This window comes from Balaenoptera acutorostrata, chromosome 5, assembly GCF_949987535.1.
Source record: "Balaenoptera acutorostrata chromosome 5, mBalAcu1.1, whole genome shotgun sequence".
NCBI classification, from domain to species: Eukaryota; Metazoa; Chordata; class Mammalia; order Artiodactyla; family Balaenopteridae; genus Balaenoptera; species Balaenoptera acutorostrata.
In genome coordinates this window covers 91,513,540-91,530,073 of record NC_080068.1, presented here as the reverse complement: position 1 = coordinate 91,530,073, position 16,534 = coordinate 91,513,540, and the positions used below count along the sequence as shown (strand labels likewise).

Genomic DNA, 16,534 nt, shown 5'->3' with positions numbered 1-16,534 from the left:
AACACCTTTTCACTTTTCCTCTTTCGTCCCCAAAGTCCAAAATTACAGATTCCATTTGCTTTGTCCCCCACCACTAATACAAGAATTTTCCCCTGCCCTCCTCTTATGATCAAAGCTGTCTGAAAAAAAATGAGAATTAGGTTCCTAGCAAGGCAAACGACCTACCATTCTCAAGAGGACACTGGGGAATCTTGTTTGCTCGAAGGTTCCAAATATAACCCATGTTCCACTCAAAGCACACCTGATGATCTTTGAAAGGGCGTTCAAAAGGTGGGATGGTCTTCAGCAGGGTATAATTCTTCGCTACAGCATGTAGCAAGTTTTCCTCCCATTTAACATTCAAGTCTCCACCGCTATATCGGTGAGTAATCCAGGCGCGTAGTATCACCACAGATACCGAAATGGAGTGTCTGATGAAATAATCATCTCTATAAACCATGATGCTTGGAAATTTCACATGTACTATTTGTGTCCTGCTGGTGTGAAGATGTTTCTCATTCTTCCACCTTTTTTTGTACACGGGAATGCTACTTCTGAACTCAGATGAAACCACTGCTTCCAAATTGACAACACAAGGCTGAGAGCATAAATACTCCACCGAGACTTCAGAAACATTGCGAACATTTCCTTCAAAGACAGTGAAATAAATAAAGTCTTTGTAAGCCACGCTCTGCTCAGCTCTGGGTATCACCGACGTCGTCAGGGAAGTCTGCCTACCCAAAGATGGTACAAAATTCTGAAAAGAAAAAAAAAAATAGAGAAAGCTTAAAAATGATCATATTAACAGATACGTGAATCATTATTTTCCTGGAAGAAAAAAATATCCATTTACATAATGTAATGAAAGTGGAAGATAAAAGATGTCGAAAGCACTACCGAATAATTGGAGAAAAACCAACATACACACAAATGAAGATTAGGCCACATTAAACTCCCTCTCCAGACTCAGTAGCATCTGCTCATCAAGATGGGACTTTCAAATCTACGTGGCAAACATTCCAGAGTTGGTTTCCAAATGATGGAGCTAGTTCACGACAAAGCCAGGAGCAGTGAACGTGCCTTAAAGTGAAAAAGAGGCAATCCAGCTCCAGACATTTCCAAACTATTGTCCTGACTTCAAATGGTGGTCAAATGCAGCCAAATCAAAGGATGGGAGAAGAGTTCAAAGTGCACTGGAGAGAACACATATCAGGGATGCCAGCTGGGGCGCTTTTTCTCCATAAGTTCTGAGCTAGGACAGGCATGCATGATGAATGGGCCAGCAAGAGGTTTCTATTGCTCCAAATCACACACAGGCAGGCGTGGACCACAAGCTGTGTTGTCTGATTCTTTCATCACGCATGACGCCACAGGTGCCAAGAAAGATTTTAGCTGCAGGTTTATTGATCTAGTTCTTCATTTTTTCATTTTTATTTTATATTGAAGTATAGTTGATTTACAATGTTGTGTTAGTTATCTAGTTCTTTAGATGATGAAGCCTTCTCAGTGTGGACTTTCCTTCCAGAAGAAATCTGGAAAGTTTGGTCCTGAAATTAAGGCAATGTTTTGATCATGAGGCACGGATGGATGGATGCTAAGAGCTCTTCTTCTAAATGTGACTTTGAGATTTAGACATCCATAACACAATAGCAAAAAGGTTACTTTGGACCAATTTACACCCATTAGAATGGCTACTATTTTTTTTTAAAAAAAGAAAACCACAAGTGTTCGAGAGGATGCAGAGAAATTTGGAACCCTTGTGTATCGCTGGTGGGAATGTAAAATGGTGCAGCCACTGTGGAAGGCGGTACTGTAGTTCCTAAAAAATTAAGCACAGAATTGTCATATGATCCAGCAATTCCACTTCTGGGTCTATATCTAAGTTGAAAGCAGGGCTTGGAAGAGATATGTTCATAGACTTACACCAGGTTCACAGCAGCATTATTCATAATAGTTAAAAGGTGGAAACAACACAACTGTCCACTGATGGATGAACAGATAAACAAAATGTGGTATATACACACATGGAATATTATTCAGCCTTAAAAAGGAAGGAAATTCTGACACATGCTATAATATGAATGAACTTTGAGGACATTATGCTAAGTGAAATGAAAGTCACAAAAGAAAGAATACTGTCTGATTCCACTTATATGAGGTACCAAGAGTAGTCAGATTCATAGGCAGAAAGTAGAATGGTGGTTACCAGGGCTTGGGGGGAGGGAAAATGGGGAGTTGTGGTTTAATGAGTACAGAGTTTCAGTTCTACAAGGTGAAAAGAGTTCTGGTGATGGTTGCACAACCATGTGAAAGTACTTACTGGCACCGAACTATAAATTTAAAAATGGCTAAAGTGGTAAATGTTAGGCTATAAATATTTTAACCACAAGTTTAAAGAAAAAGGTCACTGTGGTCTTCTCCAAAGAAGGAAGAAATAGGGACCTCTTTCTTCAATTCTGGCTTAAGGCTGTAGGAGGGCCAAAGGTGAGTAACACGCGAAGTCTGGAATCAGAGAATCACGTTTACAAATAGCAGACACATGGCAGAACATGGCCTGCACTCCAGTCAAACTAAATGCAAATCCTAAGGGAACACAGCACCAAATGACAGTAATTCTGACTGGGGGCTCTGGGAAAGGCTTTATGGAGGAAATGGCATTTCAGTTGGGCTTCGATGGATGAACAGAAGTTCTTTAGGTAGAGAGGCAAAGGGAGGACACTGCGAGTGGTGTGAACAGTTTAAACAGAGACATGAAAGGAAGGACAGGCGGCTGTCCTGGGGATCTAGCAAGCAGCCGGGTTTGGCCAGAGGACAGAAGGGGGGTAAATAAAGACACAAAAGGACACGGGAATATGAGGGTCACAAGCCCTTGGTGATAAGCCAGCCCACCCCAGTTTTCAGACGAGGACATGGCAACCCCGAGGGGATGTTCTCCGACATCCCGCAGCTGCAGGCTTAGCAGAGGCCGGCCCGGAAGCCTGGCTCCTTTTCCTCATGCCCACTCTGACATTCTCCACCCCACAGCACACACCATGAAACCAAAGATTTGCTGTTCCACAGCTGCCTAAGAACTCCAGGCTGATTCTGCTTTCATATGAAGACAGATACAGCCAGCATTTGTCCACAAGCGATGGTTTATTCATTTGGCCAGATGTGCTGAGACGTGGTCCCCTTCTCAAGATTCAAATCGAGCTATTAAGCCCATAGCAGCGTTTAGCCGAAGCCAGAGACTGCTGGTGCTGATGGGAGCTGGACCAGAGTGGTGCCCATGGGTGACCTGCGCTCCTCCATCCAAATGCCCCCAAGGCTTCCCTTTCTCAGCTCCCCGGAAGGAGACATTTGCTTATTTAGTGAGACAATAGGGAGCAGAGTCCAGGATATGCTGTGGTATATTAAATATCACATTGTGTCCCTTCTCAAAGAATGACTTAAAACCTCTTCCTCGTTCTTTTCATGTATACCTTAATACCTCACCCAGGCCCCGTTCTCCCACTTCAATTTTTTTAAATCACATTTTTATTGCTGATGCTAGGAACTCCAGTGAAAACCTCTTTTAAACAGAGCTGTCTGATTTCCTTAAATTTCATTGGAAAGTGCAGTTAATTCATTTACATCTTATTGCTAAAAATGCCCCAGCCCACTTTTCCACGTTAATAAGCACAGCATCATGCTAAATATAGTTTCACTTTTGCTTGGTGACCCACAAATTTCCAGACCCCAGGCTCATCATTGTGGAGGTGGGTGGTGACAGATGAGAATGAAAAAGGTATGGGACACCTGACTGTGTATTCTCTCCAGGACTTTTTCTTGAAATTCTGTTTTTAAGGAAATCTCCATATACGCATATGAAGATCATTTTGTTTTCACTGGCTTCAGAGTCTCAAGTGAAGTAAAAGTAAATTCCAGGTTGATGGGTCCTAGATGTATGCTATCCGATATGGTGGCCACAAGTCATACTAAGCACTTAAACTGAGATGTGCTGTAAGTGTAAAAGATACAATGGATTTCAAAGACTGAACACAAAAAAGGATAAAAAAAAATCTCATTAATAATTTTTATACTGATTACATGTTGAAATGATAAGATTAAGATTCAGTGAGTTCAATAAAATGCATTACTAAAATTAATTTTACCTGTTTCTGTTTACTTGTTTAGTGTGGCTACTAGAAAATGTGAAATTACATATGTGGCTCAAATTTGTGGCTCACATATTTCTACCCAGTGGTGCTATGCTAGATCTGAGGTCAGAGACTTTTCCTGTAAAAAAAGGCCATATGGTAATTATTTTGGGTTTTTCAGCCGCTTGATGTCCATCTAGTGTGGTATCAAGAAAGCAGACATTGACAACACACAAGCCAGTGAGCATGGCTGTGGTCCAGTGCAACCTTGTTTACAGAAAAATGTAGCTGGCCGGATTGGCCCGGGGGCCATAGTTTCCAGATCACTGTTATAGACTATCAAGCTTTTATTCTAGATAGAGTTTTTGTATTATTAGGTATTATTTATTTTGTCATTTTTATGAAAATGTGTTCTCGTCATTATTTTAGATTACAGCCATTTTCAAAGATGACAAGATCATATAATAATCAGCTGAATTAGAAGACCACTTAAAGTGCTATAGAGTTTTAAAGAACACAGAGTGACAGAAGATAGACTTTTTAAAGGAACAATCACATGGGGGAAATAAGATGAATAACCCAGTCAGGCATCATTTCCTATACATGTGGTTGATGGGGCTTGATTTGCTATTTTGCCAAGGGTCCCTCATGGGTATGTTGACACCTTGCTAACGTTTCTTTCAATAAAGATCTAAGTAGGATGAGAAGTTGGAGCTAGGCTAGGAAAAGAGGTAGAATTTCATGGTCTGACGGGTCTTCCCTGGCGGTCCAGTGGTTAAGACTCCGCACTTCCACTGCAGGAAGCACAGATTCCATCCCTGGTTGGGGAACTAAGATCCTGAAAGCCACTTGGTGCAGCCAAAAAACAACAACAACAACAACGAGAATTTCATGGACTGAGATAGATGTTTAAAGAAGTGAGAGAAACATTAGTGACAGCTGGGGAACAAGAGAAGAGCAACTTCAGGGATAGGGTGATGTCCCTAATATGATGGGGGTATGCCAGCCCCAAAGAGGACCTCAGAGTTACTGTATGTGATTTGAGGAGCATGGTCTAAATCCCTCAGGAAGGTTTTGCAATCTTCCTTCTCGTGGGCACCTGTGTAACATAGGAAGCTGGCATCTTGCGGGTTGGAGCAGACCCAGCGGGCAGACCCTGCTACGCCATGAGTCGTGGCTACCTCTGTTCTGTACAAAACCAACACCGATTAGAGACACATCACATTCTAAATATTGATTAAGCTGCAGCTGATTTCCTGGCTCAAGTTATGTGTGTGTTATGAGCCATTTCCTGCCAGGAAAATAAGGCAATTAACTTGAAGAGTTTCAGCTACGGGCATGACACGTGTCCAACCTTCATAGGTATTTTCACATGCCAGGTTGCATTAACATAAGCTAAAAATTACCCAAACGTTCCTTTGTTTAGAAACTATGAAGCCAGAGTCCACGTCTTGTTCATTGTTACGTCCCCGGCTTATAAGATAGAGCTCGGCACATTGTAGAGTTTGGCTAAGGCTTTTTTGCTGAAATAAGTACCAGGCGTGGGCATTTCTGCCAGGTGCCTCGGTGGTCCAACTCAGATCAACTGCCCCACAGCCCTGGGGGCACCTGCATATAAACCAAAGCACTCGAGCCAATCTTGAATCCCCATGAAACTTTCCTGACATTCACAAGTTCTTTGGGGCAGGTGGGGGGATGGGGGTTGGCACGTCTTTGTTTTTCATCCAGCCTCATTAATCTCCTTCCAAAGAACATTTCACTGGGCCCCTGGGGGTCAGAGTTGACCCGGGGGACTGTGAGGTCAGAGAAGGTGGCACTCGCACCCACCTTGTCCCATTAGGGTGGACTTCTCCCTTTCAGACAACTGCCCTACATTCTAGAACTTTTCCATTTCCCCACACCAAAAAATATAAATTAAAAATTTTAAATTTCCTGCCCCTCCACCCCCTGTTGGACTCGTGCTCATCTGGCGAGTTCACCCATGTTAATGTGATAATGAAGAAACACTGCGGTAATGTCACATCTCTGCATTTCTAGGCCAGCCTGGTGGATATAATGCCTTAAAAACAAAGGCCAAATGCACTGCAGCTGTAAGCAAGATAGTTGCGGTGTAAAGGGCACCTCTGTGCCCCTCAAATTATGCCATTTAGGCAACCACATAGATGTTTCACCTCGGAAGCTGCTGATCTGCTCCGCACACAACGGAGCTGGGCCCTGAAAGATGCCTGAGCCCTCAAACATCTGTTTATACCAGAATGAAGCCCTAATCAAAGTCAAATTTGACAACATCCCACACAGTCACAAAACACAGATTCCTTTGTCTTTGTGTAATTGTGTATGTTTTGTAATTTTTTTAAAAAAAAGACAGAAATGGGTCATTTCGTGTGTGTTCCTGATAAAAGACCCAAAATTGGAACTCTAAATGCATTCCGTTCAGCCTGGGAATCAAGAAACAGATGAACTGGGCTTCCCTGGTGGTGCAGTGGTTGAGAATCTGCCTGCCAATGCAGCGGACACGGGTTCGAGTCCTGGTCTGGGAAGATCCCACATGCCACGGAGCAACTAGGCCCGTGAGCCACAATTACTGAGCCTGCGCGTCTGGAGCCTGTGCTCCGCAACAAGAGAGGCCGCGATAGTGAGAGGCCCGCGCACCGCGATGAAGAGTGGCCCCCGCTTGCCACAACTAGAGAAAGCCCTCACACAGAAACGAAGACCCAACACAGCCAAAAAAAAAAAAAAAAAAAAAAAAGAAACAGATGAACTTAATGTATCTTCTGGATGGAAAAAATAATCTATCAAAACCACCTGAACTTTTTTTAGGATGAGTCCATCTCATTCCTTTAAAAATCAGTAAGAGGAAACTCTATTCAAATAACCTTCCCTTGTTCCAAAGATGTGAGAAAACTTGGCTCTTTTCTCTATATGATCCACTTATTATTTAAGGAAACAGAGAGATTAGAAAATCTTAACTCACGTCACTTGTGTCTCTCTATGGGCAGTCCATTTACACTTACATGTGCATGTGGGTATGTCTGATTGTAAACAACAATTGACTATTTTTCTCATCCTTGTCCATTCTGCCCCACAGTCACCTAAGAAAACCTTGGCTCTTGAGCGCCCTCTCTCCAAACTGGCTGGATCAAACTTTCCAGAGGTCAAAAGGTAATTGTATTGGCTTAAGAGGCCTACGTTTCCGATATCTGCCAACTAGAAATAAGCAAAAATTCTGTTTATGTCAACAAAGCATGCAATTAAGCAGAATGAGCGATGACATCAATATGGACTTCGAGGTCAAGATGAGCCTTGGGAAACATTTCCCAGCCGACCCGTATGCCTTCCCAAACCTGAGAGCTGGCTAGAGAAACGCCATTGCAATAACGATCAACACTCCTTGCTGTGTTGGATCCTCTCCCCCTTTTAATACTGTTTGATATGCTATTTCTTGCTAACACAAATTATGAGAGGGTAACCAAGTTTGGTGCAGTTTAATTTCATTGAGTACCTACTACGTGCTAGGCACGGGGACAAACGCAGTAAGTCTTCTCATTCACTTCTAACCTCATCCTCTCACACTGAATTTCATAGAACTTCTCCCCTCTAACCTCACAACAGCTCTCTGAGGGACACAACATTCCAGTTAACAGCTGAGGAAATAAAATGGATTCAGAGAGGGTGAGTAACTTGCACAAGAACAACCAGCTACTAAAAAGCAGAACCAAAATTCAAATCCATAGCTGCTGACTCCAAAGCTGGTGATGGTGTGCCTGCTGCCTTCCAGAAACACCCAAAATGATGCCCTCACCTCATCCACTTCTACACCTGTCACCACCTTCTGGTTACAGGTGGGGGAATCTTGGGACTTGGCTCACTACCGTCTTGAAAGTGTGGGGTGAGGGGCTAAAATCACATCAGATCACCATGCATTATGTCTGGGGAGGGTAGATGTTATCTTACTCACAAACACACACGCTGTACTGAGTCAACTCCCCCGCTTGGTTCAGCCCTTCTTCGGGTGAGGCTGGGAGGCAAATGACAAGCCACCAAAGCAGAACCTCCCCAGCAATTCCTCACATCCTGCATGCCCTCCTGCCCCTCCATTCCTTTCTCCAGGGAATGGGATGAGCCAATAAACAGGGTAACTGAATTCACTTCAGGCTATTTACGGTCTACTCCAGTCTATCCAACTTCTCCGTGAATTGCCTGGCTTCTTTACGCCTTCTCTGCTACCTTCCCTCCAGCTGCTCCGTTCAGCCAATTGGTGGCTCCCACACTTTTGCCAACGGGCAGCCAGAAGGAAGAGAAGGCGAGAGGCAAACACGGCCAGTTGGGAGATTTTAGGGACTCTGGTTGGAATGAATGTGGCAGCTATTGGCTGATGTGAAGTTAGAGGATGGGTCTCTGTATTTCAAATATCCATAATCACTCTTGCACAAACTGGATAACTGAAGGTCTCTATACCTTGTTTTGAAGTCCCTAGGTCCTGTGTTACACAAAGCAAGGAGTTAATGAACACTTCTGGAGGGATAACTGATGGTCTGTGGTCGCTTACAGAGAATTCTGTACAAGACTCTCACAGTCACTGTCTGCTAATGAGCCTCACATACATCTGCATCTGTGCCGCTAATGCCCTCTTGTTTCTTTGTCTTCTGGTTGTCTCACAAGTGCAAATGTCCACTCGTATTATTTCAGCTCTACAGCTGACACCAATACCAGCCATTGTGAGATTTGTTTTCTCATTTTAGAAAAAAATTATACTTCGAGACCAGGGTTCGGAAGAGACAGAATTGCCTTCTCCAAGTGCCATTGTCACAAATGGGGCTGGGCAGTCTCAGGCTGTTCTAGCCAAGTCTGGTGGAAGGTAAGAGTTAACGATGGACGAGGATGGCTAGGGGGTCTCTGAGGCAGAGAAAAACCAGCATGGACCCCACCACTCAGCACCCGTAACCTCAGTGGAAGCGCTTTCCGTGACCGTTTGCTTTCAAGGCCCCACACTCTCTGAGGAGGCTCTCTGCATCTTGACCTTTGGTGACCTCAGAATTTGGGGGGCAGCTGCTGGAACCAGGGATCATCTTTTCAGAAATCTGCTTGGCATCGTCCCGTGACTTATCTTTCAGGCCTCGTCACAATTATTCATGCTTTGGCAGTACGCTAGCTACAGTCGCAGTACTGTTCTTGGGCTGCAACTGAAGGTTATTCTGTCCCAGCCGACGGAGAAGGAATGTGCCCATCACCTCAGGACCCTGTTCTCCATGAGGGTGGCAGGGGCTTAAAGGCATCTGACTAGAAGGCCTCTCTCAACCTCTTGAGAACCAGCAAATAGGTAAGGATAACACAAAACAGGAGTCAGTCCCAAAATCACGGACAATTTGTATTTGGAATACATTCCAAGGCACACTTGGCTATACTCTTGGACACATGTTCATACAAACTCAAGTGCTAAACTCTGCCAGCTGCCTCTGGATTATACAAGGACCCCATCCTTTACCTCTCTATTGTGATGGCAAATATCTTCTGGCTTTACTTTTTTTTTTTTTCCCCCTCTTTAACATCCTGCTTCTACTCTGTGGCCTGGGCTTCCAGCTTTGCATATTTTAGGCTACTTCAGACATGACCTCACATCCTGGCCAATTTCACAGAAGCTGCTAATTTTGAGAACTTTGCTAATGGCCCATACATCTATGAATAATGGGAATGGGTTACAAGCAGCAAAATCCAGAAGGCAATAAGCTAGAAGGCAATGAACGGCTAGAACTGGGGCTCTGGAAGGAGATAGACTTGGGTTTCAAACCTGGACTAACTGTGTGGCCTAGTGCAACTAACTTAACCTCTCTGAGCCTCAGTTAACTCATCTGAATGGGGATCATACTAGCTCCTACCTCACAAGGTTATTGTTAAGACTAATATTGGATAATGCATATAAATAACCTAGCACAATGCAAACTATTATTATTACCACTACTACTACTATTATTATTTAGGTTTCCAAATTATGGGATAGCTTTCTTCCTCTAGTGTCTACCTATTCCTGAGGTCCTGCTTAGCTACTCTGCTCGACTTCTACCCTCTATCTGTCCACCCCCCTGCCCTGACCAATCACTTTCTCTAGGAAGTATTCCTTGATGTACAAGACACACACTTATGCATTTTTCTCAGTAGTTTATGCTTTTCATGTGTTCATGCAGCTGTTTTACATTTTCCCCAATTTGCAACTGAATTTCTCCAAGGTCAAGAAGGCTTACCTTTCAGCAGTTTCTCTGGTAGCACATACCTCTCGAGCAAAATCCCTACCAATGGCTAGACCTTTAGAAAGAAAGGTGAAGCCCACTTTCCAAGTCACACTTTTGCTTCCCCGGGTTTTGCAAAACTTTCTCATTCAGTTGAAAAATGGTTTTCCTGTTTATTCAAGTTTTTTTTTTTTTTTTTTTTAACAGTAGCATATCCGAAGCCCATCTGAAGGAAACACACATACTCACGAAGCACTGACATTTCCCTCTCCATGGTAGTTCCAAAATCCATCCCCTCCTTGTCTGCCAAGACATTCATCCATGCTCTAGTTATTTTCCACATTACAGTATTTTCTATAATCTCTCTTTTTGGAGCCCTATCTCACCACTTCACTAACTCACCATAGTCTGTCCATAGCATCATTTTTCTCCTCTCTGTGATCTGCTGTCTCAAATCCCCCTTGGTCCATACAGAAATTTTATAAATTTATATTTTTTAATTTTATTTATTTTACTTTTGACTTCGTCGGGTCCTCATTGCTGCACACAGGCTCTCTCCAGTTGCGGTGAGCGGGAGCTACTTTTCGCCGCGGTGCGTGGGCTTCTCTCTGCGGTGGCTTCTCTTGTTGCGGAGCACGGGGTCGGGCTTCAGTAGTTGTGGCACGTGGGCTCTAGAGCGCAGGCTCAGCAGCTGTGGCTCACCAGCCCAGTTGCTCCACGGCATGTGGGATCCTCCCGGACTAGGGCTCTAGTCCGCGTTCCCTGCATTGGCAGGCGGATTCTTAACCACTGCACCACCAGGGAAGCCCCCATACAGCACTTTTATACTTGCTCCATCATCTCTCTTTGCTCCTGTGGACCACTTAGGCCTTTATTGCTCTTGTTTCTCTGATTTCTTGTAACTGTCAAGAAGCAGTCTCTGCTTGCCAGGTCTTGGTATTTCCACGTGGAACTTTCCTGACCACTTGTACATTAATGTTTCACACACTGCTCTACTACATCATTTCTGCCTCTGTGGGTAACCAGTGCATTGTGGACGGGAATCATCTGTTTAAACTGCAACCCTGTCATCTGTTATGGCAGTTTTATTTATGAGCCTGTGTGCTGTAACCCTGTGGCATAAATATTAAATAATAATATCTCCTGGGTGAAAAAAATCATTCATGTTAACTGACAACTTCTTATAAAAATATGAACTAAAGCCAACCACAAAATCTGGTACTGGCTTATTTTACAATATGAGGAAAAGCATGGATTGCTCAACAGGTAGATGAAGAGGCAGAATTACAATTTGCATTTTTACATCCTCTTGCTTCAAGAAATGAAACATTCAACAAGTAAAGGGTGTCAAAAGAAACTTGGGCTGAGTGGCAAATTTCTTTGGAATCAAATTCTAATTCCTGCCAGTGTCTCCTAAGCAGTTTTTTGCCTCCAAGAAGAAAGTCTCCAAATAATGGCAATGCCACATAAATGAAAAGAATTCTGGACAATGACACTACTCAATAATTTTTCTTTTCTTTTTTTTTTTTCAGCATTCTGTGAATTTCCTATTACATCAGTTTCATGATTCAGCATTTTCCATTTCATTTATTTACAGTAATATATGGCAAGATAACCCAACGTTTCTACAGGATCCTGGAACATAAGGTAGACTGGACAGAAAGGGTGTCACCTCCTGTAAATTTACTGTTGTTTAGGAGAACTCAAAGCAGAAGAGAGCAAGCCAGCAAAGGAACTGGGGAATATTCCCCTACCTTGTTCCGAGGGTCTAAATTACTCTGGTATTTTAAATGAGTTGGTTTTGAAAAACAGGTTACGGCCATTTAGTTGATGACTAAAACAAAAGCCAGGAAGTGTGCAAATTGTAAGCGGACACGCATGAGCCAAATGTGTTCTCTGAAATGACAATGTTCAAGACGCAGCTAAAGTCCCCACTCTGGCGGTAAGCGTGCTACAAAGAACTAGATTTCTTTCTGGCAGCCACAACTTGGCTGGAGTGACCATGGAGGAGTTGAAGAGCGCTGGAAATACGAGGTTCATCGCCGGGTGCGTCCGCACAAAACGGTCCGGGCCATGAAGACCGGGTGGAAACTAAAAGGAGGGGCGAGGCGGGTGGCATTCGCAGAGAGAAAGAGGCGAAGTTGGGCTCGGGAAGGAAAGGAACCTCGAGAAGATTGTGAGGGACGCCCAGGGCCGGCAGGGAGGGAGCTGGAGAGCCGTGCGCAGCGGGGAGGGAGGAAACGCGGGGTGGCGAGGCTCCCAGGTGGAGTGGGGGACAGCACTGGGTGTCGAGGGGAACCTGACCCGGGTCTGGAGCGGGTCTCGGAGGGAGAGGAAGGGACCCCGGCGAGAGCGCAGCGCCGCAACTCCGGTCAACGCACCGCTCTCCGCGCCCCGGGTACCCGTCCCAGGTGCCGGGAGCGCCCAGGGTGCGGCGGCGAGGAAGAGACAAAACTAGCCGTGCCGCACCCGCCCGCGAGGTGGAGGTCCCCGACCGCCCCCACCCGCGTCCCCGGGGCCCCGCGCGGAGGGGAGGACCCGGGCAGGGTCCGGCGCTCACCAGGTAGCAGAGCAGGAGCAGCGCGCAGGCAGGGCGCCCGCCGAGGCCCGGGGGTACGCCGCCGCTCGGGGGGGCCATGGCTGCGGCCCGGGGGCCGGCCGCGAGCGGCAGGGGTTGTTGCTGCTGCTGCCGCCGTGGCCACCCGAGCCCCGCGCCGCGCCGCTGCATGGCGAGGCCTCCCGGATCCGGGCCGGAACAGGTCACCTGGTGCAGGGACCGGCCCCCGCCCGAGGCGCCACCTTCCCGCCCGCCCCCGGCCGGGCCGGCCGCTGCGCGCGGGGCCACCTGCCGCCGCCGCCGCCGGACCCGCCGCCGCCTCCACTGCCGCTCCCGCCGTCGCCGCCCCCGCAGCCCCAGCCGAGCGCCAGCTCCTCCCAGCCTCCCAGTCCCCGTCCCCTCCCTCCCCTCCCCTCCGCTCCCGGCCCAGCCCGCCTCCCGGCCGCTCCCTCCGGCCCGGCGGGCAGCAGGCGCCCACGCAGGTGGGGACTGACCCGGGCCCCGCCCCCTGGCCGCCGCCCCCCCGCTCCCGGCCAGACCCCCTTTCCCTTTCTTTCCTTTCCTCCTCCTTCCCCACCCCCCTTCCGCGCTCTTTCTCTCCGCGATCCCTCTCCCCGCCCTCCGCTTCCCTTTTTTCCTTCTCTACAATTCTCACTCTCACCTCTCTTCCTAACCCCCTCTTTTTTCTTTTTTTCACTTGCTTCCTTCTCTCTCAATCCGTTTCCTCTCCCCACTCCCTCCTCTTCTCATTCTATTCCTCTCTTGCGCATCCTCTCTCTCCCACCCACTCCTTTGGCGGGTCCTGCAGCCTAGTTCCCGCCCGTGCAATGGGTTTTTGTTTGGTTGCTTTTTTGGCGAGGGCGCCACTCCCGTCGGGCGCAGTGCGAGTGTGCCCCCGTGGAGTCGCGCCGCGCTGTGGCCCAGCTTCCAGTCTTTAAGGCTGGATTTTGACCCCTACCAACCTCCACCTGTCCACCTGCAGGCGCGGGGCCTCCTCCCTCCGGGCACAGTTTTAGCCCGGGGTGCGCCGCACCCTGCCGGCTGGTTCGAGGCACGTTCTGGATGTTTCCCGAGGGTTTTGTGCCGGGCCGGCGCCGCTGCCGCCGAGCTCTTTGTTTTAATTGTCCAGAGTGCTGGCGCCCAAATCGCGTTTGTATTTGATTTGCATCTCTGTGCCCCGGCTTCCACTTTGGACCGAAAAGAAAATGAATTAATTAGGCCAAGTCAGTTGTGCTCAAGCCCCAAGTGAAAGGCGTGAGGCTCTTGAAGTGCACAGCTTTAAAAAAAAAAAAAAAATTCAGGCACATCCTCGGCCTTGGGGACACAGGTTGGGACAGGTTGGGACTGGCTGCTCGGCGACCCGGATTCTGCCGCCAGGCCGAGGGGCCCGGCTGGACAGAGGGATCCCCAGCTCGCGCCAGCCCTGTCGCTCTGGGAAGAGAGTGGCTATGTCTAGCGACTCAGATAATTGCTTGGGCCCGCGGCTGCTCTGAAACAGTTAACCCACCTTCGAAAGTTCTCAGAAGCTTCCCTTTGGCACTGGTGGATTTGTGCGGATTGGAACTAATAAAAGAATGGGAGTCTGAGAGGATACAGCCCTTTCCCAGTGGAGGAGCCACCATAGCAGGTCAAGTCCCGACAGGCGTCAGGAGAGGCTGGTGGTGAAGACAGGATGCCCAGGGTGGGGTTAGAACAGCTTTGGAATTGCCCGTGCCTGGATATGCCCTCAGCCATCTCAGTACAGCCCTGGCCACACTCAGCACCTCAGCTGAGTCATCCCTTACCTTTCTTAGGTCACCTAAGGGCTGTGGCCCTGGGTCAGGCTCCTGGCTCCAAGTCACTTACTGCAAAGTCATGACTTATGTCAACTGTTCTCAAACTTCAGCGTGCATCCCAATCACCAGGAGGGCTCGTTAAAACACACACTGCTGGGCTAGAATTGCAGCTTCAGCTGGTCCTGGGTGGGGCTTGAGAAGCTGCCTTGCTAACAAGCTGGGAGGTGATACTGCCGCCAATCCAGAAACCCCATTTCCAGAACCACCGGCTGATAAGAAAGGGTCACTCTGCTCCTCTCTCATCCACAGGCCACCACATTAAAGCATCTGAGGGTTTCTTTGACAATGCCTCGTCCCACTTCCACAGACCCAATGCTCTCAAAATTCTCCTGTGTGATGTAGAAAACCATTCCATTTATGCTACTGAGTGTCCAAGGGGATAAAAGATTTGGTGGCTTTGTCCTAGATCATGTCCATGTTTTTTTCTATCAGTATGGTAGACTATACTTTTTAATGTGTGTGGAAGGAAAACTGTTCCAGTTCAAGAGAACAGGACTTCACAGTGTTTCTGGGGTTTCCACCTGTCTTCCTGGCCCTTCCTCTGGATTTTCTCTCCTCCTTCACTGCACCCGGTTTGGGCTGGTCTTCAGAGAACTGAGTCCCTCAGGCATTCAGGATTTATGGAATTGGAGTTTTCAAGCCTGGGAGCTTTAAAGGTTGGAATTTACCTAACTGTAGTCAATGTGGAGGCACCCCCTAGGGGCCTGGGCTATTTTTAACCTGGTATAGCCAATGTCTCACTTCTTCTTCTTCTACTGTGTTCCTACTGTGCGTCTAGCACCACCCCAGGCCCTGGGAATCCTGAGGAGCATCAGTCATGCAGAAAACTCACCAAAACACAATTCCGTCCTTTAAAAGTGACTTTCACATTGCTCTGTGGCCCAGGGCAGGGGGTGATGGGATTGACTAATTCTGTATTGCAGAGGGGTAGAGGAAGAGAAGGTCAGAATTTCTACTCACAGTGGAGTGTGAAATTTTGATCCAGAAGACAGAATCCATTATTGCCCTTGCCTTCTCTCTAGATGTTTGTGTCGGTAATTTGAAGGGTGTGGTCTGATTTCAGAGGGCCTTTGTTTAAAAATAGCCCTCTTTTCCATTGTCCTGTGGAAGGGCTTAAAATTCCACTATTACAATTCATTGGTTTGAATTAAGTTTTAATACTCCACTGAAATGTGAAGGCCCCTGGGGAGAGTATATTAATCTGGTATTGCTCATTACTGCTGAAGTATAAGTCAGTTCATCACGTCCCCTCTAAAGAGACAGTGAAAGGTAAATGACGCCACACCTGAACACGGGAAAGGACAAAGGCAACGGAGTCTGGAAGGAGGATGGCAGCCTCGCTTATCCAAGCTCCGTGGAGGAGCACCCAGGGACCTGGAGGGAAAGGGGCTAGGGAGAATCTGCTTGCCGGGTGGGCACTGAATAACATCCGAGGCCAGTAGTTCTCAGACTCTGAAATGGTTAGAGGTCAGAAAAATCTCAGGGACCAATGCAGTTGGCCAGCTATCAACTTGCCAAGTAAAAATATTTAAGCCAAACCAGCCAACAAAAAAATAACCCCCCAATACACAATCTTCTATCAACATTATTTCATTAAAAAGACAGGGCATTTTTACCAGCAAAAAGTTAGGAAAGACCTAACATCATAGTAAAAGACAGTCCTTTAAATTGAATATCATTTGCTTGTGAAATACTCTTAACTTGTCTTGGTCTTATTTTGCTGTGGATGAGTAGCAACTTACCTTCAGATCAGTGCTGTACATTGCTGGGCATTTGGAAGCCACATTTCTAAATATTAAGGATGTGTAGGGTCAAGAGATC

At 46.8% G+C, this 16,534-nt stretch overlaps 1 protein-coding gene across 2 annotated transcripts in view; it reads right to left on the bottom strand.

Moving 5' to 3' along the window:
- Positions 1–13,187, bottom strand: part of SEL1L3 (SEL1L family member 3) — a 100,946-nt gene extending 87,759 nt beyond the window's left edge. The window contains exons 1-2 of one of the 2 annotated variants that reach the window (XM_057546835.1): positions 12,882–13,187; positions 166–736 (exon numbers count right to left, since the gene is read on the bottom strand). In XM_057546835.1, coding sequence (XP_057402818.1) covers positions 166–736; positions 12,882–13,049 — 739 coding nt within the window. In that variant the 5' untranslated portion in view covers positions 13,050–13,187. Of the gene's footprint in view, positions 1–165; positions 737–12,881 lie in introns of those variants that run through there. The other variant, XM_007168456.2, reaches the window with a different exon arrangement.
- Positions 13,188–16,534: the final 3,347 nt, after the last annotated feature.